The sequence below is a fragment of the Pelodiscus sinensis genome, chromosome 15 (assembly GCF_052426305.1).
Source record: "Pelodiscus sinensis isolate ZL-2025 chromosome 15, ASM5242630v1, whole genome shotgun sequence".
NCBI lineage: Eukaryota > Metazoa > Chordata > Testudines > Trionychidae > Pelodiscus > Pelodiscus sinensis.
In genome coordinates, this window is record NC_143066.1 from 41,863,171 (window position 1) to 41,887,450 (window position 24,280).

General features: G+C 62.0%; 1 protein-coding gene and 1 long non-coding RNA gene across 4 annotated transcripts; one reads left to right on the forward strand and one right to left on the reverse strand.

The window, feature by feature from the left end:
• Positions 1 to 152: 152 nt before the first annotated feature.
• Positions 153 to 23,279, forward strand: GGA2 (golgi associated, gamma adaptin ear containing, ARF binding protein 2). Of its 3 annotated transcripts, XR_012896222.2 has the most exons (18): positions 154 to 340; positions 2,345 to 2,426; positions 3,308 to 3,383; positions 4,169 to 4,267; positions 6,092 to 6,215; positions 8,012 to 8,115; positions 9,227 to 9,307; positions 10,119 to 10,256; positions 11,041 to 11,122; positions 13,840 to 13,953; positions 15,496 to 15,660; positions 15,905 to 15,960; positions 17,653 to 17,786; positions 18,588 to 18,757; positions 19,472 to 19,641; positions 20,589 to 20,699; positions 20,884 to 20,959; positions 21,189 to 23,278. XR_012896222.2 is itself a non-coding variant. In XM_075899948.2 (17 exons), exons 1-17 carry the CDS (start codon positions 301 to 303, stop codon positions 21,297 to 21,299), a joined length of 1,854 nt encoding a protein of 617 aa, XP_075756063.2. In that variant the 5' UTR covers positions 153 to 300; the 3' UTR covers positions 21,300 to 23,279. The 3 variants fall into 3 exon arrangements, 2 of the variants coding, with proteins under 2 accessions (XP_075756063.2, XP_075756062.2); XM_075899948.2 differs by lacking the exon at positions 20,884 to 20,959 and having other exon boundaries at positions 153 to 340; positions 13,843 to 13,953; positions 21,189 to 23,279; XM_075899947.2 differs by lacking the exon at positions 20,884 to 20,959 and having other exon boundaries at positions 155 to 340; positions 21,189 to 23,277.
• LOC142818649 (uncharacterized) lies at positions 23,206 to 23,924 on the reverse strand. Its single transcript, XR_012896224.2, has 2 exons — positions 23,652 to 23,924; positions 23,206 to 23,554 (listed from the first exon to the last, which is right to left on the reverse strand). It is a non-coding gene; the product is annotated as an uncharacterized LOC142818649 (long non-coding RNA).
• Between the last annotated feature and the right edge of the window lie 356 nt (positions 23,925 to 24,280).

Genomic DNA, 24,280 nt, shown 5'->3' on the forward strand with positions numbered 1-24,280 from the left:
CGGGGCTGGGGGGGGGTGCTGGGATGGGGGGTTCGCTGCAGGGGGGTGCTGGGACGGGGGCTCGCTGCAGGGGGGTGCTGGGGCGGGGGGCTCGCTGCAGGGGGAGGCGCCGGCCGGGCGCGGACACGCCCCGGAGGAAGCGGCGCCGCGGGGAGGGCTGCGGGTCACTGGGCGCGGTGGCGGCCCCCCCAGCCCAGGCGGCTGCACGTGGCGCCCCGGGGCCGCCTCCCTCGCGGCCGCTGCGTCAGCTGCGGGGCCGGGGCGGGGCCGCTGTCTCCGGCCGGGGCCGGGCGCGTCTCCATGGCTGGGCCGGACCCGGGGGCGCTGGAGCTCTGGCTCCGTGAGTAGCGGGGGGTGGGACAGTCAGACCGGGTGCCCGGGGGAGGGGGGGGGACGGGGAGGAGGGTGGGAGGAGGGGGGGGGACGGACGGGCTGGCTGCCCCGGAGGAGGGGGGGGGGACGGACGGGCTGGGTGCCCCGGAGGAGGGGGGGGACGAGGAGGGGGGGGGACGGACGGGCTGGGTGCCCCGGAGGAGGGGGGGGGGACGGACGGGCTGGGTGCCCCGGAGGAGGGGGGGGGGGACGGGCTGGGTGCCCCCGGGGGGGGGGGGACGGACGGGCTGGGTGCCCTGGCGGCAGGTTGGACAGTCAGACCGGGTGCCCTGCAGAACTGGTGGTTCCCCCTGGCCCTCCAAGCGCCTTGCTGCAGGCCGGGGGCCGGGGCAAGACCAGGGGGTCCCTGTCGCTGCCTCACGGCGAGCAGAGCTCCCGGCTGGCTGGGCAGAGCTGCCCCGGGGAAGGGCCGGGCAGTCGCGCCGGGGCACCCCCCTCTGGCTTAGGCGGTGGCAGGGTTGGGTGAAGTTAGCCCAGTTGCTCCCGGGTGCCGGTCTCCGTGGCAGGGTAAATAGCAGGGGCCTGCTTGTGCGCCCCGCTGGGCTACGGCGGCCCCGCCGCTTGAACCGGGCACGGTCACGCTGTGCCGGGGTGTGAGACCCAGCAACGCACGTTACCGCGGCCGGGGACACGCTCCCCCCCTTGCGACGGTGGAATAGTTACGCCGACGGGAGCGCTCTCTCCTTCGCCAGACGCGCTGCACCAGGGCGCACGGCCGGTTGCTTGGCCCTGAGCGCAGCGCTCCCTGGACGGTCCCCACTGGCGTGTGAGCAGGATGCTCAGTGGGAAGAGGAAGTCGCACGTCGGCGGGGCTGTCAGTTCGGGGTGCCGGGAACAGCGCGGCAAGGGGAGGGCTCCTCGGAGCTGCCCAGAACTTCCCGCGCTGCGGTCAGAGTGAAACGCGAGCCCCGCAGGGGAGTAGGGGGCTGGCGATGTGACAGTTTGGGGCTTTGGGGCAGCTTAGAAGAGGCACAAAGTGCTGCCCTGCCCGGCTCAGGACAGTCACGGCAGTGTCAGCTATTTGCTTTTAAATTCCACCCGGTGCTTGGGGGCCAGCTTTCAACGCTGCCTCTGTTTCCCTGACACCTGTCAGACCTTGCGGGGGACAGGGCTGGATTTGCAACTTCTGCCCGGCCGAGACCTCTGGGTGTAAGTTTCCTTCATGCAATTACTGGCCAAAGTGTGGTCATAACGGCATTACCCACGGTCGGGTCGCTGTGCTGGCCTGCCTGTCTGGCCTGTCTCGCCGAGTTCCAGGTTGTAAAATGCAGCCTTGAGCTAAGGCCCTTCTGCACACACCTGGCTCCCTGGCCTGCTGCTGGATTGCAGGACAATGTGCTTTGTTTGGTCATTTTAAGCCATAGAGGGTACAGTGTACACAGCAACAGTATTGCGAAATCACTTAGGGCACGTCTAAACTACATTCCTCTTCCAAAAGAGGGATGTAAAGGAGCCCAATAGAAAATGCAAATGAAGTGCGGATTTACAAATCTCGTGCTTCATTTGCATAATCGCATGCAAGCGCTTTTTCGAAAAAGGGGTTTTTTCGAAAAAAAACCCCTTCTTTCGAAAGAACCCGTACTCCTGAAAAAATGAGGAATAGGGTTCTTTCGAAAAAGGGATTTTTTTCAAAAGAACCCTGTTTAGACTGCGTTTTTTTTAAAAAAAGCACTTTTGCGTGATTATGCAAATGAAGTGCGAGATTTGTAAATTCACGCTTCATTTGCATTTTCGATTGGGCTCATTTACATTCCTCTTTCGGAAGAGGAATGTAGTTTGGACACTGCCTTAGCGTTAACCAGCAGCGCCGCCCATTGATAACGGTCTGGTGGCCGCGCCGGGCGCGAGCGTGGAGCCTGGAGGGGTTTCAGGGGGAGAAGGGATTTTGGGCTGTCTCAGCAGCCGGTCCCTTGCAGGCAGCTCTCTGAAATGGTCTTTTCTTCCCGGTAAGATAAAGCCACTGACCCCAGCGCTGAAGAAAACTGGGAGTGTATCCGGCAGTTCTGTGCCGAGGTGAATGCAGACCCGGAAGGGTAAGCTGGACAGGAGGGCTCTTTGCGCTCTCTGCCTGCGCGCCTGGCCCGGAGCTGCTCTGTCCTCGGACGGGAAGGAGAATCTGCACCTGCCGTTTTGGAAAGCCCTGGGCGCCTGCTAGGGACTGGGGCTCGCGGAGCTGCCTGTGCGCGGAGTGGGGAGCGAGAGTGGCCAGGGTGTTGTGACTGTGGTGATCTCTGGCAGACCGAGAGGGAAGGGCTTTTCGTCTCGCATGAGACTGGCCCTGCCCCCTCTCAGCTCCCACCCAATCCCTGTGCTCCGAGTGGGCTGCTGAGTTCTGGGCTGAGTTGCAGAGAAGACCTGAGCATCCTTAGTTATTGCTGATTTCGGGGGGGGGGGGGCGGGGGAGTGAGGTCTCCACCAGGGCTTTCCCCAGCCCTGCTGCCCGTGGGCTCACGCTGGTAAGTGCAAGGGCCGGCTGGGGTCCCTGCGCTAGCATTTCTGCTCAGCAGATGCTGCAGTTTCTGTCTGCAGAACTGGCTCGTTCTGCCTCATGAACCTCCCTCCCCTGGGACACTGGACCAAGGGGCCAGCTGTGATGAGCAGCAAAGCTGAGCCCTTCTGCTAACTGCTCAGTGATCCTCTTGGCCCAATGCTTCTGTGCAGACCCTCCTTCCCCATCCCGTTTTCCACTCCCGGGGCCAGCCCTCGGGGCAGCTGGCATCAGCTTTTGCGGGACGCTTCTGGCTTCCATTCCTGCCTTAGCCCTTTCCTCACTTCTTGGGTATGGCCCCAGCCTTGTGCGGGGTGGGGCTGCTGGGATGGAATGTGGCTGGGAACGTGGGAACTGCCCTTCTCTTTGCTGGAAAGTAGCAACGTTTGGTTTCCCTGAGACTTCCTGCCTGCATCTTCCCCCCAGCCCGTCCCTTGCCCCCCGGCTGCTAGCGCACAAGATACAGTCGCCTCAGGAGATGGAAGCTCTTCACGCCTTAACAGTGAGTGCAGACTCGGGGGAGAGGGGGAGGACGTGGGAATTACTTCCTGGGGTAGATTTCTGTATCGGCCTCTTCTAAAACACACGGGTGTCTCTCCCCTTTAAACTTCCACGGTGTGTCCAAAACGGTAGCCCTGTTCCTCTCTCTTATCATCATCACCAGGGTTCCTTGTGCATTCGTGGCTGTGAGGTTCCCAGCGATTCCGTAGTCCTCAGTAATCCCCTTCATAGCAAATATTAATGTCCCTAATTACTGTCTAATCTGGCCTGGCTCCTCCCTCCGGACCCACCGCTCTCCTTGCGGTTCCCTCCCCAGGCACCTGACGGGCAGGGGTTGCTGGTTCTGCCAAAATGTCTTTTGCTCTTTCTGTGTAAACAAATGTCCGACAGGGACCAGGCTGAGGCCTCTGCCTTCCTCTCCTCCCTGTGGCCACGCGCAGATTTGGAGCCTGGCTCCTGGAGGTGAGACGCCATTGGACATCAGCTCCCTGTGCCACTCGGCTGCTGGAGCTTACGGCCCAACTGTTGTGTGTGATGGCTATGACAGGAAATGCCTTCGCCGTCGTCCCTGCCTGTGTTTGTACCCAGGAAGCGCTGCCGGCTCTTGCCTGTTTGTTTTACATGGGTGAAAGCGAATGATGAGTGCCAATGGCCCATGTCTCCCAGGGACTCCCCTGTCTCTGTGTCTGTGCCGCTCACAGCCGCCTAGAACTTGGTCTAGATGGACGGGGTTTCCCAGTTGCCTGGTGAATTTGTTATATGTCTCCTGCTTCCTTCTCCACCCAGGTGCTGGAGACATGTGTGAATAACTGTGGGGAAAGGTTTCACAGCGAAGTGGCAAAATTCAGATTTCTGAACGAGCTGATCAAAGTGTTGTCTCCAAAGGTAAGAACATCAGAATGGCCAAACTGGGTCAGACCAAAGGTCCACCTAGCCCAGTAGCCTGTCTGCCGACAGTGGCCAGCACCAGGTGCCCCAGAGGGAGAGATCACAACAGATAATCTTCACATGACCCCTCCCCGTCACCCACATGCAGACAAACAGAGGCTAGGGACACCATTCCTACCCATCCTGGCTAATAGCCATTGATGGACCTAACCTCCATGAATCTAGCTAGCTCTTTTTTGAACCCTGTTAGCCTTCACTGCATCCTCTGGCAAGGAGTTCCACAGGTTGACTGTGTGCTGAGTGAAGAAGAACTTCCTTTTATTTGTTTTAAACCTGCTGCCTATTAATTTCATTTCTTATATTGTGGGAATAACTTTTCCTTATTCACTTTTTCCACAGCAGTCATGATTTTATAGACCTCTATCATATCCCCCCTTAGTCTCCTCTTTTCTAAGCTGAAAAGTACAAGTCTTTAGTCTTTCTTCATATGGGACCCGTTCAAACTCCTAATAATTTTTTTTTGCCCTTTTCTGATCCTTTTCCAATGGCAATATATCTTTTTTGAGATGACCACTTTCGTACGCAGGATTCAAGATGTGGGTATACTGTGGTTTTATATAGAGGCATTAAGATATTTTCTGTCTTATTCTCTATCTCTTTTTCCCCCTACCACAGTCAGTAGCACTATCCCTCACAGTCAGCATCATGTGTTTCTAGTTGTGCACATCCACACATGCCTTGGTGCATATAACAATATTTATTCCGCACATGGATGGAAACATTTAGCTGGAACAGTGCCCAGCAGACCATCTTCTTCTCCCACACTTGGCTTTCTGGGTGTCGTCTCCCTGTCTCTTTGGAAAGTAGCTGATAGGAATATGGATTTGAGTTTGAAATGCTTGCTGTACAGAGCAAATAAAGCTCTCCAGTTCACAGACACCTCCTGTAACAGTGGGGAAATGGAGAGCAGTTTACATCACTTGCTGTGCATGCTCCCCACCTTTGGATCAGACAGTCAGATCTGGACCTTGTCCTTAGCGCAGTAATTTAACAGTTACAGGGTCTGTCAGCCAGGTTTCATTGTAGTTAAACAACAAATAGGTTAAAGCAAATGCTTCTGTTGAGCTTGGAGTTAGGAAAACCAAGCTGGGGCAAAGTCACGAAGAATCGAGCCTCCTGTCTTAAACACCAGGTCTCTGTCTGTGAGCTCATAATAATGTCTGAGTTTATTAAAACAAAGAATTTTAAAATTCACATTTACTTGTCACCGTTTCTCCAGGTTGGTTTAACATTTTATTGAACTTACTAGGTGTTCGGGGACCCAGTAGTGTCTAGAAAGATAAAATGTGAGCACTGAAAACAGGCCTCTCAGTTTCACTCTTGTTTAGGGTCAGTTTTCAGTCTGTTTCGCTCTGGCTCTGGCCCAGGGCAGGGCTGCTCTCTCTAGGTTGTAGTGCTGAAGGGGGATGTTTACATCCAAGCAGGAAACTACTTTCAGCATAATTAAAAACAAACTAAAAATAATACTTTATATTGAGCCTGCATTTGGTAAAATCTGATCAAAGCAGCACTGAATGTGCCATCATTTTTGTACTGAGGGATTATTTTTATAAAATTCTACATATTTAATAATACAGCCCTTATATGTATAGCATGTAATTGTATGCGGAATGTTACCTTCTGTGAGGAGTACAGTTGACACAACTCTGAAGAACAAATTGGAAACCCATTTGCACCCCAGTCTCTGCGCATAAGCACTCTGGGCAGACACCTATCTGACAGAAACTTGCTGGTTATAATTATTTACTTTTTTGTTTTCAGTACTTTGGAACCTGGTCTGCAGAAAAAGTCAAATCAAGAATCATAGAAATAATGTTCAGTTGGACTGTTTGGTTTCCTCAGGAAGTTAAAATCCGGGACGCTTATCAGATGCTGAAGAAACAAGGTTTAGTTCTGTTACTTCAGTTTCCTTTTGTCACATCGAAGTCATGTGGTTTCAAACCACAAATAGCTGAGTAATGGTTTTAACGCTCACCCCATGTGATCTGACTTTTCCATAAATGATTATTTGTACAAGAAGAAGCTTTAAGGGACGGATTTACGAAGGGGAGTTAGACACTTAAGGATGCCAGTAGACAACTGGTGAGATCAATTTAAATCCCTCCTCAGCAATTTAAATCCCATTAGGGGCCCGTGTGCAACTTTGTAATAAATATGATAGTAATTAGTAAATCCCTAGCTCTTACATCGTGACTTTTCATCAGTCATTCTTAAAACATCTCGAACTTTTTCAATGTATTTATTTTCACAACAGCCAGGGATGTTATACCCATTGTATAGATAGGAAACTAAGGCACGGGGAAGCTATATGACTCCCTCCAGGGCATCCAAAACACCCGTGGCAGAGTAGGAAAGCAACCTGAAGACCATTGTGCCTACATAAGTCTGTCAATCTGTCCCAGATTCCTGCTACAAGAAGCTCCCGCGTTAGTTGTAAACGTTTGGCCGCTGGTTGGCCCCGTGTGCTGGCCACAAGGAGCTGGAGTGCGCTTGCCCAGCCCATTGAGGAAGCCGTGTGTGTGGTCTGCTGGAGGCGCTTGCTCGCTCTCGGTGGCTGGTGCGCTGCAGGGCGGTGGGAGGAAAGCGTGTGCTCTGAGGGGCGGGGCGGGGAATGGCCAGGCATTGGGGTGGGCGGCTGTTTGGTCGGCTAGGGCGGAGCGGGGGGGATAGAACGTGCTGCAGGACTAGCTGGGATCCTCTCTGCCCCTGAGCTGCAATGGGAAGCTCCGAGGAGCTGCCCCCAGCCTGGGAAAGGAGAATAACCCAGATTGCCCGAGGCAACCAGCGCCTCTTCCCGATGGGGGCGTGAGCAGCCCGCAGCCTGGGACTGCGGCTCCCGGGCGGGGCTGGCACTGGTGGGCATGGCAGCTCCCGGGGGCGGGCTAGACCAAGCGTGCGTGGACCCTCCCTGACGGTAGGAGGCCAGGGCGAGGTTTGAAGGGAGGGTTCGGGTTTGTTGGGAAGCCAGCACTAGGCCGGATCTGGGACAAGGGAGCCTGGCTCAGCTTGGGGGCCTGTGGATTCCCTTCCATCTGGCTCCCTCAGGCGACTCAGGGATGAGATTGTCTCGTGGAGCCGGGGGGAGAGTCTGCAGCACGTCCCCCCCCGGGCTCTGAGGCCCCTGGCGGAGAGCAGTGGGCAGTAAGCCAGTCAGGCTGGGCAGCACCGAGCTCCCCAGACACCGCGGGCAGCCCTGCGTGGGCTGGCTGCGTGCCGCAGTGGGATCGGCCGCCCCGCGTGTCTGGGGCAGTGCGAAGGAGACCACGGACACCTGCAGACTGGGGCAGCGCTGCTGCGTGTGAGCTGCCAGTGCCAGGTAGCCCGGCGGGGCGGGGCGAGGGTCTCTGACTGCGAACAGAGAACGGAACCCTTCCCATGGGGCCGGGCCAGCGACCCCCACCCAGCTTTGAGCTCTCTGTCCCCATCTTCCTGGCCTAAAACCCTCCCTTCCCCTTTGGCTTGACCCCAGACACCCAGCTGAGTTGTGTGTCTCATCTTAGCAGATGCCTGCTTTGGAGTAGAGGCCAATGCCACTGGCTGTTCCCCCCCAGGCCTTACAACGGGGGGGGGGGCCTTCAATTGCCAGCAGGCACAGCAGAGGTTGGTAGGGTCGGTCCCCAGCTGAACGCTGCAGTGGACACGGGGCTGGTAGAATCTCTCTCTCTCTCTTACTTATTTCAGGAATCATAAAACAAGACCCCAAACTCCTGGAAGACAAAATTTTACCCCCTCCTTCTCCGAGACCTGGGGATTCTATTTTTGATATTGATGAAGAGAAATCCAAGGTAAATCTCTCTCTCCTGGCCAGGGGGGTGTGCATATGGTCAGTAGCATCCTGGGCCTTTGGAGTTCCAGAGAGAAGATCTCCTGAGCAATGCTAAGGCTGAGCACGTTTCCTGCTGCCCAAAGGCTGTCCGATAATTCTCTGCCCCCCCTTAGCCAGGGAGGTATCAGGATCTCTATTTGGAGATAGGGAAACAGAGGCACAAAGGGCGAAGCAACGTGCCCTACGCCAGAACTAGGATTTCTTTTTCTGTTTCTCACCTGTTTTCCTTAAAATCGTAAGAACCAAAGGTCCACCCAGCCGAGGCCCTGTCTGCCCACGGTGGCCAGGGCCAGATACCCCAGAGGGAGGGAACAGAGCAGGGAATCCTCACGTGATCCCTCCCTCGTGGCCCATTCCCAGCCTCTGACACACAGAGGCCAGGGACACCCTCCGGCTTTTAGCGCAGGAACAGCCGTTCTTGTGCAAAAGCTTGCGACGCGTCGGAACAGAGGGCTTCTCGCGCAAGAGGGATTCCTCTCCCCACGAGCTCTTGCGCAAGAGGCCAGTGTGGACGGGCAACAGGGGTTTCTTGTGCAAGAAAGTGTCCACACTGCAGATGCTCTTGTGCAAAAGCACATGTCTGTGTGGACACGCTCTTGTGCAAGAGCTTTTGCACAAGAACTCTTGCACAAAACAGTTCTTGCGCAAAAAGCCTGCAGTGTAGACGTAGCCTCCCTGCCCAGCCTGGCTAGTAGCCAGTGATGGACCTGTCCTCCCTGAGTGTAGCTGTCTCTTTTGTGAACGCTGTTGTACCCTTGGCCTTCACAATGTCCTGTGGCAGGGAGTTCCCCAGACTGTGGGCGTGTGAAGAAATGCTTCCCTTCCTCTGATTTAACCCTTATGACCTGCTGACCTCCGTTTGCTTCCCCGCTGATGTGTGCAGGCAGCAGCACGAGCTCAGTGGGGCGGCAGCCGTGCGACCCTGCTCAGACCGTGAGACTCGAGTCTGCGCGTCTGTAGGGCTGTCGCCCAGCTCTGGCTGGAGGGCCCCGCGCACGTCTGCACTGATTGGGTGGGTGGCTGCACCGTGGTGCCCTGGGGCTGTCGCTCACGCTGCCTCCGCTCCACAGCTCTTAGAGAGGCTTCTAAAGAGCAGCCACCCCGAGGACCTGCAGGCAGCCAACAGGCTGATCAAGAGCATGATCAAAGAGGTAGGCGCCGCTGAGGCGGGCAGGGAGATAGGCAGGGGTGGGGGGAAGGCAGAGGCAGGCAGGGGGAGGCAGAGGCAGGTGGGAGGGGAAGCCGAGGCGGGCGGGGAAGTAGGCAGGGGTGGGGGGGAAGCAGAGGCAGGCGGGAGGGGAAGCTGAGGCGGGGGGGAAGCAGAGGCAGGCGTGGGGAGGCAGATGCGGGAAGGGAGGCAGGCGGGGGGGGGGCCGAGGTGGGCGGGGAGGTAGGCAGGGGGGCAGGGGTGGGGGGAAGCAGAGGGGCGGGGGGAGGCAGATGCGGGAAGGGAGGCAGGCGGGGGGGAGGAAGCCGAGGTGGGCGGGGAGGTAGGCAGGGGGGCAGGGGTGGGGGGGAGGCAGAGGCGGGAGGGGAGGCAATGTCACAGCCTGGTTCCAGCAGTGACCCCCGGAAGCACCGTGTGCATGTGTCTGCCACTGCTCGCAGCCAGCGTTGCCTGGGGGAAGCAGTGTGCGCAGCGGCAGGGGCGGGAGTTGTGCAGCACAAGCTGGTGCAGCTGGAGTGGAGTTGGCCCCGTGCAGAGGGCCAGGCCGCGGGCTGGGGAGCGTCGCTCGGCCCGTAGCCCCGGGGAGGCCTTGTGCTGCGCTCCGGCGGGTGCCTTTCGCCCGCAGCGTGTAGCGGTTCAGTGGGGCGTGGGGCCGTCTGGCCCGGGCTCCGTTCTGTGACGTACGGGTGACGTCACTGGCCAGGCTGGCCGAGCCATCGGCGCAGCGCGGGGGGAGGTTCTTGGCTAACTCAGGGATTTCACCCCATTGGCCTTTGGTTTCTGTTGTCTCAAAGGAGCAAGAGAAATCGGCCCAGGTGTCCAAGAGACTGGATGCCATTGGGGAGGTTCACAGCAACGTTAAGCTTCTGGATGAAATGCTGAGCAGCTACCGGAGGCAGGAGTTACCCACGTCTGACCTCCAGGATCTGCAGGTGAGTGACTCCAGCCTGGCGTCACTGGGGGTGTCTAGCAGCTAACACTGGGGGCAGAGCTGCCCATTAATCAGTACATGTGAGTGTGGTCACCAGCAGGGGTGGACCCCCTCCCTTGGGGGGGTAAATCCAGGAATTCCCTCCAGGCCAGCTGCAGGCAGCCAAATCGCTCAAGTCCAGACATGGGCTGGAAGCTGGAGATGCCTGGGACCCCCCAGCTCCTGCCATCTCCCTCTCTCGGCCCAGTGGCCGCAGCAGTTTTGCTTCTGAGCATAAATACAAGTTAGGGGAACTTGCGAGCCGGCTCCTGGGGCCGGTCGAGAAGCTGCCTGGCTCCCAGCCCCTGAATATGCACGAGCACGGCGAGCGTGTTCCGGAAGCAGGAGGCGTTGGGGGTGGCTGCGTCGGAGCCGTGGGTGGGCTGCGGAGGCGGGAGGCTGTGCTCAGGATGGGCGCGCGGGCCTGGCGCTGCTGCTGGGCGGAGCTGCGAAGGGCACGTTCGCTGCCAGCGCCGAGTTCCGAGAGGCCGGCTGGATTCTGTTCCTTTTAAGCTGGAGCGTGCTGCCCCCAGGGCCCGCCTGTGCGCGTGACGGGGGAGGCTCGGATGGGAAAGGTGCAGTACGGAGCTCACCCTTCTCCGGCGCCGGCAACGCCTCCGCCGGGCACGGAGCCGACGCGCAGGCTGCATTTGCTGGGCCGCCTTCCCGCCCTCGGTTCTGTCTGGCGCCGGGGGACCGGGCCGCTGCTCTGAGCCGCAGGTGGCCGACTCTGTTTGCTTCCCCAGCGCCTGTTTGAACGCAGCGAGAAGCTCAGGCCGCTGCTCTTCCGCCTGGCCAGCGAGACCGTTGACGACGACGAGGCTTTGGGTACGTGCTGCTCTTCCCCCCCCCGAGCTCCCCGGCCTCCTGTCGTGGTGCAAGCAGGCGCTGTCTGGCCCTCCTGGGGTTACTGGAGCGGCCCCCCATTCCTAACCAGCACGGCCCCTGCTGTTCCTCTCCAGAGCCCGCCAGCCTTGGAACTGCGCAACCCCCCTGCGCGGCCGCGCCAGCCCGGACCCAGCCTCAACGGCTGCCTTTGTGAGGAAGTGTAAACTGCCCCCCCCCCCGCTAAATCAAGAGCCGAACGCTCCCCGTGCTTTGGGGGGCAGGTCTGAGGCGGCGCCATCTCCCTCCTGGGGGGCGCCTGCCCTGTAGCCTCTCCCATCGTTTTGGCTCCCAATGATGGCGCTCCCTGGAGTCGGGAGGCGAGTAGGCCCTGGGCTCAGGCCCTCAGGCCCTGCCTTCCCACCTCAGGATAGCCTGCCCCCGGCCTCGGAGGCCCACCCCCCAGACGTCCCTCGGGCAGTAACAGCGTCTGGAGTGAGGATGTTCCGTTGTGGCCCCGCTCGCGCCAGGCTCCGGGCAGCGCCTCTGCCGGCTCTTGCTACAGTTCAAAGGCGGAAGCGCTGCCGGTTCTCCGCTGCCCCCTGCTCCTTTTCCCCATGGAGATGGTGCTGGGGGGAGCCGGCTCCTGCTCTCCCCTTGCCTCTCTCTGATAGAGGCAGCGAGTGGGGGGAAGCGACTAGTCGGGTCACTGGTCGACTCTCGGATAAGCATTTGCCTATCGGGAGTCGACCGGTCGCTTGCGTCCCTGGTCTGGGGCCCGGTAAAGCCATCCAGAGAAATGAGCCAAAGCCATTTCTCCTTGTCCGCTTTGCTGACTCGGTCCCTGGGCCTGAGATAATCGCGCTTTGCGTCTCCAGCGCCTCCCGCCGGGGTTCCAGACCGTAGCGAGGTCCCTTCCCCCCCCGCCCGGGAGACAGGCTGCTGGTGGGGTCCCTGTTTTACACACGACCGACACCCCTGGCAAAGCTGAGACCCCCAGCTGCAGGCTGCAGCCCGGCCGGGCTCCGTGGGACAGCAATAAACGGGCTGATCTGGCTGCACATGGAGGCTGGTCAAACGCTGCAATCTGTGTCTGGGGCAGGGCCGGCTCGGGGCAGCGCTGGTGTCCTCGGGGAGGCTGACCCATCCCTCTCCCCGTTCCGCCCCCAGCACGCCCAGGGGCCAGTTCAGTGCCGGCCCTGCTGTTTCTGGTGCTCAGCGGCGCGGGCCATTGAGGCACAGCCCATGGGGCTCCCCGCTGTGGGGTGGGCCCCTTCCCACGGGACTGTGCTCCAGAATCTCAGCGTTCCCATACGATGGGTGTCGCCTGCCCCTTGACACGGTGGCCCGCCTGCGAACAGACAGTGACGCCGGCCCGGAGAGGCGAGCCCTGCCCACGCGCCCCTGCCCCTGCCCCTGCCCCAGCCCTGCGGGTTCTTGGAGTGGGCCATACCACTGCTGCCCGGAGCCTGGCCTTTTGCTTTCGGTCTCCTTGTCCTGCTGGGGGTGCCAGGAGGGCGGCTTCCCCCCCGCGGGGACTTAACGCCAGAGCCCCCTCCTGCCTTCTTCCATGGGAGCCGCGTCAGGCAGCCCGGCTCCTAAGCGCAGAGCAGACGGGCCCGAGGTGCAGGCTGGCCGGGGAGCCCAGAAGACGGAATGTGGGTCCAAGCTCTTCCCTTCCCTGTCGTGCACCAGGGGAAGGAGGCTCCGTGTGGGGCCAGCCGGGCAGAGCTGTAGGAGTGGAGGCCCCGGGTGCCTCCTTGCCGAGTGTATCATGCCCTGAGCGTATTCACCTCTGAGCGACAGCTGGGGCCGAGGGGTTCATGACTCTAGCGTCAATGGGATGGGATTTTGGGGGTTGCTGCTGTGGCACTTGCCCTGGTACGGGGGAGAACGTGGAGCTACCTCTCCAGGGAGACCGCACGCAGACTGCCACCCAGGCCTTTGTGGGCGTGGGCACTTCCTGCAGATCTCCCTCGGAACGTGCAAAGGTGAAAACTGCCACGTGCGGCTGAGCTCTGTCCCAGGCTGGCAGCCCCGTCCAGTGTCACAGGAGAGCTTGAATCGGGGGGTTTCCGGGCATGTGCGTGACATCAGAGCCTCCCAGCTAGAAGCTGGTGTGAAAGGGACCTGTCCTCAGCCCCTGCACCAAGAGCCAGGGGGGCTTTGCCCGCCTGGGACGCAGACCTGGCTCTGGTGAGCTGCGTGGAACGTGGCCTGGCTCTGTGGTGAGCTGCGTGGAACGTGGCCTGGCTCTGTGGTGAGCCGTGTGGAACGTGGCCTGGCTCTGTGGTGAGCTGCGTGGAACGTGGCCTGGCTCTGTGGTGAGCTGCGTGGAACGTGGCCTGGCTCTGTGGTGAGCCGCGTGGAACGTGGCCTGGCTCTGTGGTGAGCCGCGTGGAACGTGGCCTGGCTCTGTGGTGAGCCGCGTGGAACGTGGCCTGGCTCTGTGGTGAGCCGCGTGGAACGTGGCCTGGCTCTGTGGTGAGCCGCGTGGAACGTGGCCTGGCTCTGTGGTGAGCCGCGTGGAATGTGGCCTGGCTCTGTGGTGAGCCGCGTGGAACGTGGCCTGGCTCTGTGGTGAGCTGCGTGGAACGTGGCCTGGCTCTGTGGTGAGCCGCGTGGAACGTGGCCTGGCTCTGTGGTGAGCCGCGTGGAACGTGGCCGCCCACTAGCCCTCCTGTTAGCGTAAGACAAGCTTGTTTCTCCTCTTTCTGCAGCAGAGATTCTCCAGGCCAATGACAAACTCACCCAGGCGCTCGGCTCGTACCGGCAGCTTGTGGGAGGCCACGCCCAGGGCCGGAGTTCGGCCACCAGCTCCACCGATGCCTCAGGTAATGGTCACAGGGGCCCCTCGGCGGTTCCTGGCTGGGTTACGGTGTCTGAAGGGTCTCGGGAGACAGGAGGCTGGGGCGTAGGGAGCACCGCTGGGGAAGGCCCTGAAATGCATAGAATAGCCCGTGGGGTTCCCACAGACACTGCCAAGCCTTTCAGTGAGCCCTGGGGGCCTGAGGCAAGGGGCTCTGTGGTTATCTGGGGCCCCCTGCCTCCGGCTAAGCAGTGCGCGGGTAGGGGCCGCTCTAGTGCTCTGTGCACTTCCAGGGAGACCTGCAAAGGCCAACGAAAATGGGCTTGCACCTCTGCTGCTTTCTCGGTGTCCAGGCCTAACGGCTGCGTGTTCCAGTCCAGTCCCAGGCTGGCGGACTCCATGGCTGGGGGCAGCGTGAGGGGATCTCCCCATTGCCCAGAGAGTGAAGGCGGAGCCATCGAGGGGGAAGGGATTGCGTTAGGCTCCGGATCGACGCGCCGGAGGTTGAGCTGGCGTTTGATTTAGCGGGTCTAGTAAGGCCCCGCTAAATGGATCGCTGAGGGCGCCCGTTGGCGCCGATCGCCTGCTCACGAGGAGTGAGGGAAGCTGACGGGAGCATCTCTCCTGTCGCCCTCCTGCTGTGGGAACGGCGCCAGAGTGTGACTGCATACGACAATTCATGCAGCTGGAGTTGTGTATCCGAGTTCAGACTCGGCCCCTCGGGTGCCCCTGGAACAGGTTTTGCTGGTATCTCTGTAACGTGGAAGGCTAGCCTGGGAGACAGGCAGGGTGCCCGCTGTTAAGGCCAGAGGACAGACGCGCCCACAGAAGCAGGGAGCGCTGGACTGGAGAGTGATGCTGCTAAGGAATAAAACAATCAGGAAACCCTTTAAGGTTTCTTTCTACACCAAAAAGAAGCAGAGAAGGGCCCAGTCCCTCGTCTTACGAACCCGACAGCAGCTGGGCCTGGCCTGGGACGCAGCAGTGGCTCTGTCGGGCGCAGCATGTCAGGGGTCACGGGGAGGCAGGCCGCCCGTAGGCAGAGACGTGTGAACACGGCTGCTTCACCCCACTCCAGCCACTGGCTCCTGCCTGGCTCTTGAGCAGAGGTGGAAATAGCTGGGCTCCATCTCCCTTGTGGAGCCTGCCACTCGGAGCCGCTTGAACCCTGTTCAGTGCCCAGGACTGGAAGGGGCCTCGTGCTCCTAGCACCGTGCCAGGCCTCTCCAGATTTTCTAGGGTGTTTCCAGCTGTAGGGTTTTCAATACAGGTGTTCTAAAAGTGCTCACGAAAGCCCCCTCCCCTCTCCGCCCCGTGTGGTTCAGGTAACCAGGGCTCTCAAGCTGGGGGTGGTGTGGACGCAACGTGGTTACCTAGGGGTTGTGAGCTGACAGATCCCGGGGCTGACACCCCCCAGGCTCCCATTTAATTAATTTGAAAGGGGGAGTCACTCAGAGGCTTGCTGTGGGAGCGGGGTCGCTAGTGCGAGGGTTCGAACCCTGCTGAGCTAGGCCAGGGCGCAGCCCAGGGGAGGGGCAGTTCTTTAACTCTCCCTCTCGCCCCGAAGCCCCTCGGTCCCCGCCGGGTGCTACGAAATGCTACACGCTGATCGACTTCTCCGAGCTGGATTCCAGGCCGGCGTCTCCCCCGGCGCGGAGCGGGAATGCGCCAGCCACCGCCCAGCGCAGCAGCACCTCTTCCTGCCTGCTGGACGAGGAGCTGATGGCCCTAGGTCTGTCCTCGGGCGCGGGGACGGGGCTGCCTTTGAGGGTTCGGGATGCGGGGGATCTTGAGGGTTCGGTGGGTTTCTTCTGAAGCTTGGTCTTGCCCCGCCCAGGGCCTGCTGAGTCCGGGCGAATGCTGGGAGGTTGGGGGAGTCGGGCGCGGTGCAGCGCTGCTGTTAGACCTCGAAGGTACTCGGCGGTGGGGAGAGCCCCGCCTGTGCTGACTGCTCTGTGTTTTGGCTACTGCCCTAGGGCTCAGCGATTCCCCCGTTGGACAGAGGCCGGCACCTGATTTCGGCTCCATGCAGGTGAGCGGTTTGCGTGCTGTCTCCTGCCCCGCCTGCCTGGCGCTGGCGATACTGGGCTGATCCGTATTCCTGGGAGGTGACGTGGTGTGTGCGCCACTGACCCCTACTGGACAGGATCAGCTCTGCACGTGCTCTGCGGTTAGAAGGGTGCTGAGCCCTAATGCCGTAGGCAGCTACGCCGGGGTCAAAGTCACTCACGTTTCTTACAGGTACTCTTGTTTGGCACCCTCAGAGGGGTGCGATCCCACAGTACCGGTAAGAAATTTAAGTGTGGGATGGAGTGTGAAGGGCTCAGGGCGGGGGTGGGGGGGTGAGGAGTCAGGGCAGGGAGTGTGGGGCTCAGGGCCGGAGGGTGATGGGGGAGGAGTGAGTGCGGGGGTGCAGGAGTCAGGGCAGGGAGTGCGGGGCTCAGGGCCGGGGGGGTGGTGGGGGAGGAGTGAGTGTGGGGGTGCAGGAGTCAGGGCAGGGAGTGCGGGGCTCAGGGCCGGGGGGGTGGTGGGGGAGGAGTGAGTGTGGGGGTGCAGGAGTCAGGGCAGGGAGTGCGGGGCTCAGGGCCGGGGTGGTGGTGGGGGAGGAGTGAGTGCGGGGGTGCAGGAGTCAGGGCCGGGGGTCTGAGGAGGGGCTCAGGGCGGAGGATGGGGGTGCAGGAGTCAGGGCCGGGGGTCTGAGGAGGGGCTCAGGGCGGAGGATGGGGGTGCAGGAGTCAGGGCCGGGGGTCTGAGGAGGGGCTCAGGGCGGAGGATGGGGGTGCAGGAGTCAGGCCGGGGGTCTGAGGAGGGGCTCAGGGCGGAGGATGGGGGTGCAGGAGTCAGGGCCGGGGGTCTGAGGAGGGGCTCAGGGCGGAGGATGGGGGTGCAGGAGTCAGGGCCGGGGGTCTGAGGAGGGGCTCAGGGCGGAGGATGGGGGTGCAGGAGTCAGGCCGGGGGTCTGAGGAGGGGCTCAGGGCGGAGGATGGGGGTGCAGGAGTCAGGGCCGGGGGTCTGAGGAGGGGCTCAGGGCGGAGGATGGGGGTGCAGGAGTCAGGCCGGGGGTCTGAGGAGGGGCTCAGGGCGGAGGATGGGGGTGCAGGAGTCAGGCCGGGGGTCTGAGGAGGGGCTCAGGGCAGGGGACTGGGCGAGCGGGAGCAAGAGGAATGCTGCAGGCTGTGCTCTTCTCCCGAGTCAGAGGACGGAGAAGAAAAGCAGCAGGGACCCGTTATGTGCGGCTGCGGCCTCCCCCCTCCCAAAACAGCGGAGCGGGGCTCAGAGCTGGGGCAGTGCCAGGTAGGGGGGCGCGCTCCCGCCCAGCCCCTTGAACCGGCCTGGCGTACTTACTTACTTCCCCTAGGTAACCTCCGGGAGCCAGGCTGGGCGCGCTGCCCCTGCACTGCAGCGGAGGGCAGCAGCCGGCTGGGTTCTTGCCGGAGCGCTGCACCAGGCACACCGGCCGCCTTTCACCCCTGCTGCTAAGGGAAATTCTCCTTCCGCTTAGGGGGAGAGGCCTCTGCCGGCAGCGCAGGAGCTCAGCACCTCCTGGGCGTTGGAGGGATCTGCACACGCAGAGCCGCCAGCGGGGCAGGGTCGGGAGGAGGCAGCGCTCGGTGTCTCAGCCCTGGTCTGTGTGCGGCTGGGGTGGGCCTCGCCGGTGCCTGGCCCGTCATGGCCCCGTGCCAGCAGTGTCCGCAGGGCCCCCGGGGTTCTCTCTGTTTGGCAGGGTGCTGGGCACAGCGGCTGTCCTCAACCCGGCGTGCTGGGGGAGCACTGGCAGGGAGGCGCGCCGCACCGGAACGTGCTTCAGGATTGGGCAGGGCAGCTGCCTCCATCTCCGGTGACCGGGCCATTGCCAACGTAAGCCAACGGCAGAGCACGCTGGCGGGGGCAGGGGAGCCTGTTACACTGCCACCAGCCAGTAGGGGGCAGGCTGCCCCGCGGCCCACAGCTGGTCTCAAACACAAGGCCGGGCCGCTTTGGCGGCCGAAAGCACAGCTGAGTTCAGCAAAGGAGACGCCCGGAGGGCGGGTCCCTGTGGCTACTAGCCAGGGTGGGCAGGGATGCAACTGTGCTCCGGGTGTCCCTGAACCGCCAGAAGCTGGGATGGGGCGCCTGGGCTGGATCACTCGACGTTCCCGAATTCTGTTCATTCCCTTGGAAGCATCGGGCACGGGCTGCTGCCGGCAGACAGGACACCGGGCTGGACGCACCTGTGGGCTGACCCAGGCTGGCTGTTGTGATCTTCGTAACCTAGTTTTCTCTCCCCTCCCCCCACTTCCATCCATCCATCCAAAAATTGGGCCTTTTTCTGCCTCTCTGCCACTCGAATAACGCTCGCGGCAGCTTTCTCCACTTTTGGCCAGCGGGACGGGGAGACTGAAGCAGGGTTGTAGTGGAGCCTGGCTCCGGCGGCCAGGGAGAGCAGCTGCCAGCACCTGTCATGAAATCTGCTCGTGGCAGCAGACAGAGGTTCAGCCCAACGAACGCTGAAGCAGCAGCATCTCCCCTGTGGAATCACGTCTGCCTCCCACCGTGACAGCCGCTCCCAGGGGCTGGGACAGTAGGTTCCTTGGCCCCTGCGGGGCGGAGGCTCTGAGGGCAGGGCGGACGCAGGCGAGGAAGGGGTCGGCGGTGTGATCTGGATGGTTTTCCTTCCAGGAGCTTGTCACCAGTGCAGCTGTCCCCGGCAGGCCTTCCGAGCGGCTTAGCTGCAGGAGCTTTGCTCCCTGACCCAGCCTGTGAGCTGAAACCTGCCGCTCCGTCGCAGCCAGCCTCCCACGCTGCTGCTCTGGCCGACCTTTTCGTCCCGCTCACTTCAGTGACACCGAGTAAGTGTCCCGGCTGTGCTCAGTGCAGCTTCTTGGCGGCCTTGGAGGCTGGGATTGCGCGTGGGCGGAAAGGGCAGCTGGATGCGTTGCGGGGGGACTGCCCGGAACCTAGTCTGTCCGGCTCTGGAGATGTCTGTTGCCCTCCCTAGCCAATGGCCAGGCTGCCTGCTGCTCTCATGGTACAGAGACATCTTTCCCTGCTCTGCTCGGAGCAGCTCCCCGCCGGGCCTGGGCACCCGTCATGCCGGAGTCTGGCTCACCTGGCGCACGAGCAGGCGACCTGCCTTCCCTCGGCAGCGCTGGGCTCCGTTCCCTCTGCCTTTCCCTGGGGGACTGCGCCCAGGCAGCGAAGCCCAGCTGGGGCGTGTCGGTGTTATGCTCGAGGCCCAGCCCGGAGCTATAGAGAGAGACTCGGGGGCTTCGTTCCCTCCTTGTGTGCCTTCGGCGGGAAGGACTTCAGGAGACTTGGGGGCCTGGTGAGGGAGGTCCCTGCGGGGATCGGCGCTCGCAGCCCTGGCTGTAGGCAGGCTCGGGTTCCCTGCGCTCGGGCGCAGAGGAGCAGAACAGGTGTGCGAGTCCCCGTGGGCTTTGCCCTGGCTGGGATGCTCCGGAGGGGGGCGAAAACGTTTCCTTTCCTTTGTGCCTCAGTCTGTGGCTCTCCTGGCCCCTCGGGAAGGGGCGGGTCCCCCTTTCACTCTGTTCTGCCTCTGACAGGCACCGTCCCGCCAGTCACCGTGTATGATCAAAACGGACTCAAGGCCATGCTCCATTTCTCCAGAGACCCAGCCCCCGGGCGACCAGACGTGCTGGTGCTGGTGCTCTCCGTGCTGAGCACTTCTGCTCTGCCCGTGAAGGACGTTGTGTTCCAGGCCGCCGTCCCAAAGGTGAGACCGCGGGGCAGCTGCGCTGAGCGGAAGCCTGGCCTCTGGCTTAGGGGTTCCCTCGAGCACTGGCGGGGAAACCAGGCCGCTCCTGTCCGCGGCTCAGTGTGCAGCCCGCCCCTCTTCCCGGGAGACCCGGCCGGGTGCCGGGCCTAGCACTGAGGAAGCCACACATCCTGTCTGCCCCGTGCTCGGTTAAAGGCCCTGCTGCCGGGGCGTGCCTTTGGGGTACCGGGCGGTGGGGAGAGCCACGGCCGTCAGACCCCTGTGTGCACAGAGCTGCGGAACAGACCCCGGGGATTGGCACGCTGGGCCTGTGCTCCATTCCCAGGGTTATGCCAAGGGCCCAACCCCGGATTTTGGAGCTCTGTCCCCTGGCTCCCTGCACGGTGCTGTCCTCTCAGGAGCACGGGCACGTTCCTGCCCCTGGCCTGTAGCCTTTTGCTCCCAAGTACAGCCAGCCCCTGGCACTGACCACTCCCTCCAGAGCCCACCTGCAAGCCTCCGCCCTAAGCCTTGTGCCAGAACCGGGACACCCTGCCCTGGGCTCCTGGGCTGGTAACAGCAGCTGCCTCCCAGGAGCCCTGAGGCCGCGTCTAGCAGCAGGGCGTAACTCGAAATAAGCGACGCAAATCGGGCTACGTGAGTGGTGCGGGGAGCGTCTACACAGCGCTGATTTCCAGAGTCCTCCTCCGCCTTCCCTTGCTCGTCCAGTAAGGCCTCCAGCTCGCTGTTATTCCGGAGTCCCTGCCGGCTGTGGAGACGCGGGCTAAGCTAGCGCGAAAGGACGTTGCTGTGTAGACGTACCCGGAGGGTTTCCGTTGCATGCTCCTCTCCTCCCTGAGCGCCGCTCCTGGAGCGCTAGTGTGGGAGTGGCGGGCAGGACCGGCCCTCGGGCGCCCATCTCCAGCGGGGATTAGACCACGTCTCTTGTGCTCTCTCCCCGGCAGGCTATGAGCATAAAGCTGCAGCCGGCGTCTGGTTCTGAGCTTCCTGCCTTCAGCCCGTTGCTCCCTCCAGCCGTGATATCCCAGGTCCTGCTGCTCGCCAACCCACACAGAGTAGGTGGCAGCGGCTCGGAGTGCCAAGGGCAGGCGCCAGGGCCCTGAGGCTCGGGGGTCTGCCAGCAGGGCAGCGGCTCTGAGGAGCTCTGACTCATGGGGAAGTGGGCGCCATCAGAGGCTGCAAGGGCAGGGGGGGATGAGCCAGGAGAGCCCAGCTGATGCTGCTTTCCCCCCTCTGCAGCCCGGTGGTCCCTGGGACTGAACGCTGGTGGAGCAGAGGGGACCCCAGATGGGCAACCCCGGAGGGTGACTCTGCGGTTAGTGGTGGTGAGGGCTGGGGGACCCTCAGCCATCTCTGCTGCCGGGTGCAGCTGTCCGAGCTCCCTTGGGTGCCTGTGGGACACGCCCCCCAGTGTTACCAGAGCGGTGTCCATTGCTCGCGCGTTGCCCTCCCGCGGCAGGGGACCCTTGGCATTGGCAGCGGGGGGGTGGCGGGGAGCAGGCCCCGTAACCTGCCCGGGTAACGCTCCTCTCTCCCCCGCCCAGCACCCCGTCCGACTGCGGCACAAGCTGACGTTCACGCAGGGCGGGCGGCCCTTCTGCGAGGTGGGGGAGGTGACTGGCTTCCCGGAGGCCGAGCTGTGGGGCAGGAGATGAACTGCTGGCTTGACGGAACGTGGACTTGCCGCATCGCCTTAGCCCAGCCGTGTGGGGAGGGGCAGCGAGAGCCTCGCTGCTCCTTCAGCAGGGGACGGAGGAGGCGCCCAGCACCCGGAAAGCCGGGGGGACTCCATGCTGGCCGCTGTGCTCGGGGCCCGCTCTCCTGCTCCTGCTCCGGCTCTCCTTGCCGGGAACTGGCCGGAGGGAGTGCAAAGCTGCTGCCTTCCTGCAGAGCTCAGCCGCCGTGCGGGAGGCAGGGTCGCCTCTCGGTGCCTGGCTGCTCCTCTCCTACCAGCATTTCTGCTTTCGGAGCCATTTCTCCTGCTCGCCTCTTGGAAACAAACCCTGCGCTCGGGCCGCTAGCGCCCAGCCGGAGCAGCTCTGGGTGCGGGGGTCGCCTTTCGGCAACGTCCAGGACCAGCGTGTGAGCCCCGGAATGGGACAACTGTGGCTTGAAACAGGGCCGGCTCCATTAGCCAAACCTGCCGGGCATTGCCCCGGCCTGTGGCCTGCAAGGCCCTGGCTCCTCGGCCCTTCCCGAGAGCCTCAGTGCCTTCTCAGCCTCTCCATTCCTGCAGGCAGGGCCCCTGCAGCCTGGGAGGCTGCCTGCAAAGCCACGGCCAGGAGGACTCATTTGGTGCTTTGAGGTATCAATTTCCCAGTGCTGGTCAGTGTTACAATTCAGTGGGGCATTGGGACCATGAGTGGGGGCTGCTCCGGGCTGGGGCAGCTCCAGCCTTCCCGACCGCCCCCCCTCAGTTAACTGGTTAGGCATCTAACTGGTTAACCAATTCAGCGGGATTTTACAGCCCCACTTCCAGAAGACCCATTAGACAGTTGCACTTTTCAGGCCTTATGGCTCTGGGCTAGTCATCCTGCCTCCCAGTCAACCAGCTGCTTGGCTGCGGATTCCCGTGGGTCACAAGGGAATGACTGATAGGTGACAAAGCCAAGGAGTATAAAATGTTCCCAGGAGCACAGTGATCTGATTGGCTCCCTCACTTCCCAAACCCGAGTGATGTCACCAGCTCAGACTTGCCAGCTGGAGCCTGATGGGGATTGTTGTCTGGGTTTTCACTGAGCAAGGCAGAGCTTCCCAGTGCAGTCACACTGGCCAGGCGGGGGCAAAGGCATTCACCCGCCTGGCTCGTCTCCCATGCCTCCCCATCTCCAGGCTCTGTCATTTTGTGAGTAGAAATGCTAGTGGCATGTCAGGTGAACCCCAACATCCCAGAGGAGCAGGCCCCCTGGTGTGTCTGGCAGGCCAGGTGGACAGGGAGGCAGTAATGTGCACCCTGCACCTGTGCGTTTGCTACACACTTTTCATGAAATGGAAACCCTTGCCCAGCTGGACTGCAGGGACTGGTCCCTGGCCAGTGGGCCTCTGATCTTGGCGGAGCTTTGTTGAGACATTGATGCACCAAGTGATTTCTCCAGACAAGCTCTCCCCGAGGAGCAGCTCAGACGCCTTCACATTGGAGCCCTGGATCCACTTGTGCAGCCATGCATGTGGCTGTACGTTTCCACCCGCGTTCTGGGTGACTGTTGTGTCAGTCCCAGCAGCCGAGCGCAGGGGCCGGCCCCAGGCCCCCCCGGTTCCTGCAATCCAGGTGGAGTGTCTGCTCTCCCCAGCGCTGACAGCCTGGATCCTGCAGTCCGCCTGCCCCCCACCCCATGGAGGAGTGTGCCCGGAGGGCAGCTCTCCCCTTGCTCTCTGCCCTGCCAAGCCCCATCTGCTGGGGCTTCCCTAGGGCCGGGAAGCAGAGCAGAAAAGGCTCCTGTGCTGTGCCCAGCATCCCATGCGTCAGGGTCGAGCTATTGCTGAACTTGCACATTTCAATTCAGGTATTTCTGACGCCTGCTCGTCGTCGCTGCTGCTGCTGCCTGAAAGCCGGGTCCCAGCGCGGCTCCAGCTTTTTATTAGAGCACTTGGTGCCCTGTGCAATCGGAATAAACAGCCTTTCCTTCGAGAGGTGCAGCCTGCGCGCAAGGTCTGTCTGCCGCCCGGGAATGGCGTTAGCCCACCCACTTCATTCAAACATGAGGAGCAGCGCTCCCCAGCCAGAGCTGCAGACAGGGCCCATCTGCTGTACTGGGAGCGGGCGGAGGAGACTGGGCTGGAAGCAGGGAGCACGGCTGGTTCACGGCAGGATCTGTGCTACGTCGTCCGCAGGGCAGCTGGAAGGGCCTTGGCGGTGGGGTTGCCAGGTGTCCAGTATTGAACCAGACAGTCGGGTATTTTTGCCTCCTGTCTGGTAAAAAAAAAAATTCAGAAAATACCAGACACCTAAAATGTCCAGGATTTTCTGGTTTTTTTCCCAGCCAAAGGCAAAAATCTTGGGTGCTTACCAGGTTCTGCAGGGAGCCGCCAACCTGGCGCAGGGAGGCGAGATAGTGGTGGCCACAGGCAGCCCGTTGGGGCCAAAGAGCCGCCAAACAACCATGCTCGTTTCAAAACTATTTTTTTTGGCTCAACAACTTTGGTCTCCCCCATTTCCCGCGGGCTCGTTGGGGGAAGGGGGCTGGGGGTTTGGTGGTTTTGGTTAAACCATCTGGCCGCGCCCCCGTTCTGCGGGTGCAGCCCTCCTCTCCCGCCATGGGTGGGCCCTGTCAGGGGTATCCCAGCCCCGCCCCTGGCAGGGGTCCGGTGGAGACCCCCCCCCCCCCCCCCCCCCCCGGTAAGTGTCCCTGCAGCGATCTCGGCGCAGCGGGGAAGTGTCTGTGGGACGCGCCAGGGGGCGCTGCCTGGCAGTGCTCTAGGCCGGGGGGCGGGGCAGTCACAGGGTCCCCGCTCCGACGCGGCCCGTGCGCTGCGGAAGGGGCGGATGACGTAAGAGCCCCCCCCCCCCAGCAGCAGCAGCCGCCGCCGCCACGCGACGGCGCCTGGCCCGGCCCCGCCCTCCCGGACTCGGAGGAGTCACGTGGACTGTCTGCGGCGCGAGCTCGCGCCAGTCCCCGTGGCACGTGCCCCGGGCCGC

Excerpts from the sequence above, each read along its gene's own strand:
- GGA2 (XM_075899947.2), top strand. The coding sequence starts at position 301 with ATGGCTGGGCCGGACCCGGGGGCGCTGGAGCTCTGGCTCC. Across the intron at positions 3,384-4,168 it reads AAGCTCTTCACGCCTTAACA|GTGCTGGAGACATGTGTGAA; the intron begins GTGAGTGCAGAC and ends TTCTCCACCCAG. Across the intron at positions 15,961-17,652 it reads CTGATTTCGGCTCCATGCAG|GGTGCTGGGCACAGCGGCTG; the intron begins GTGAGCGGTTTG and ends TCTGTTTGGCAG.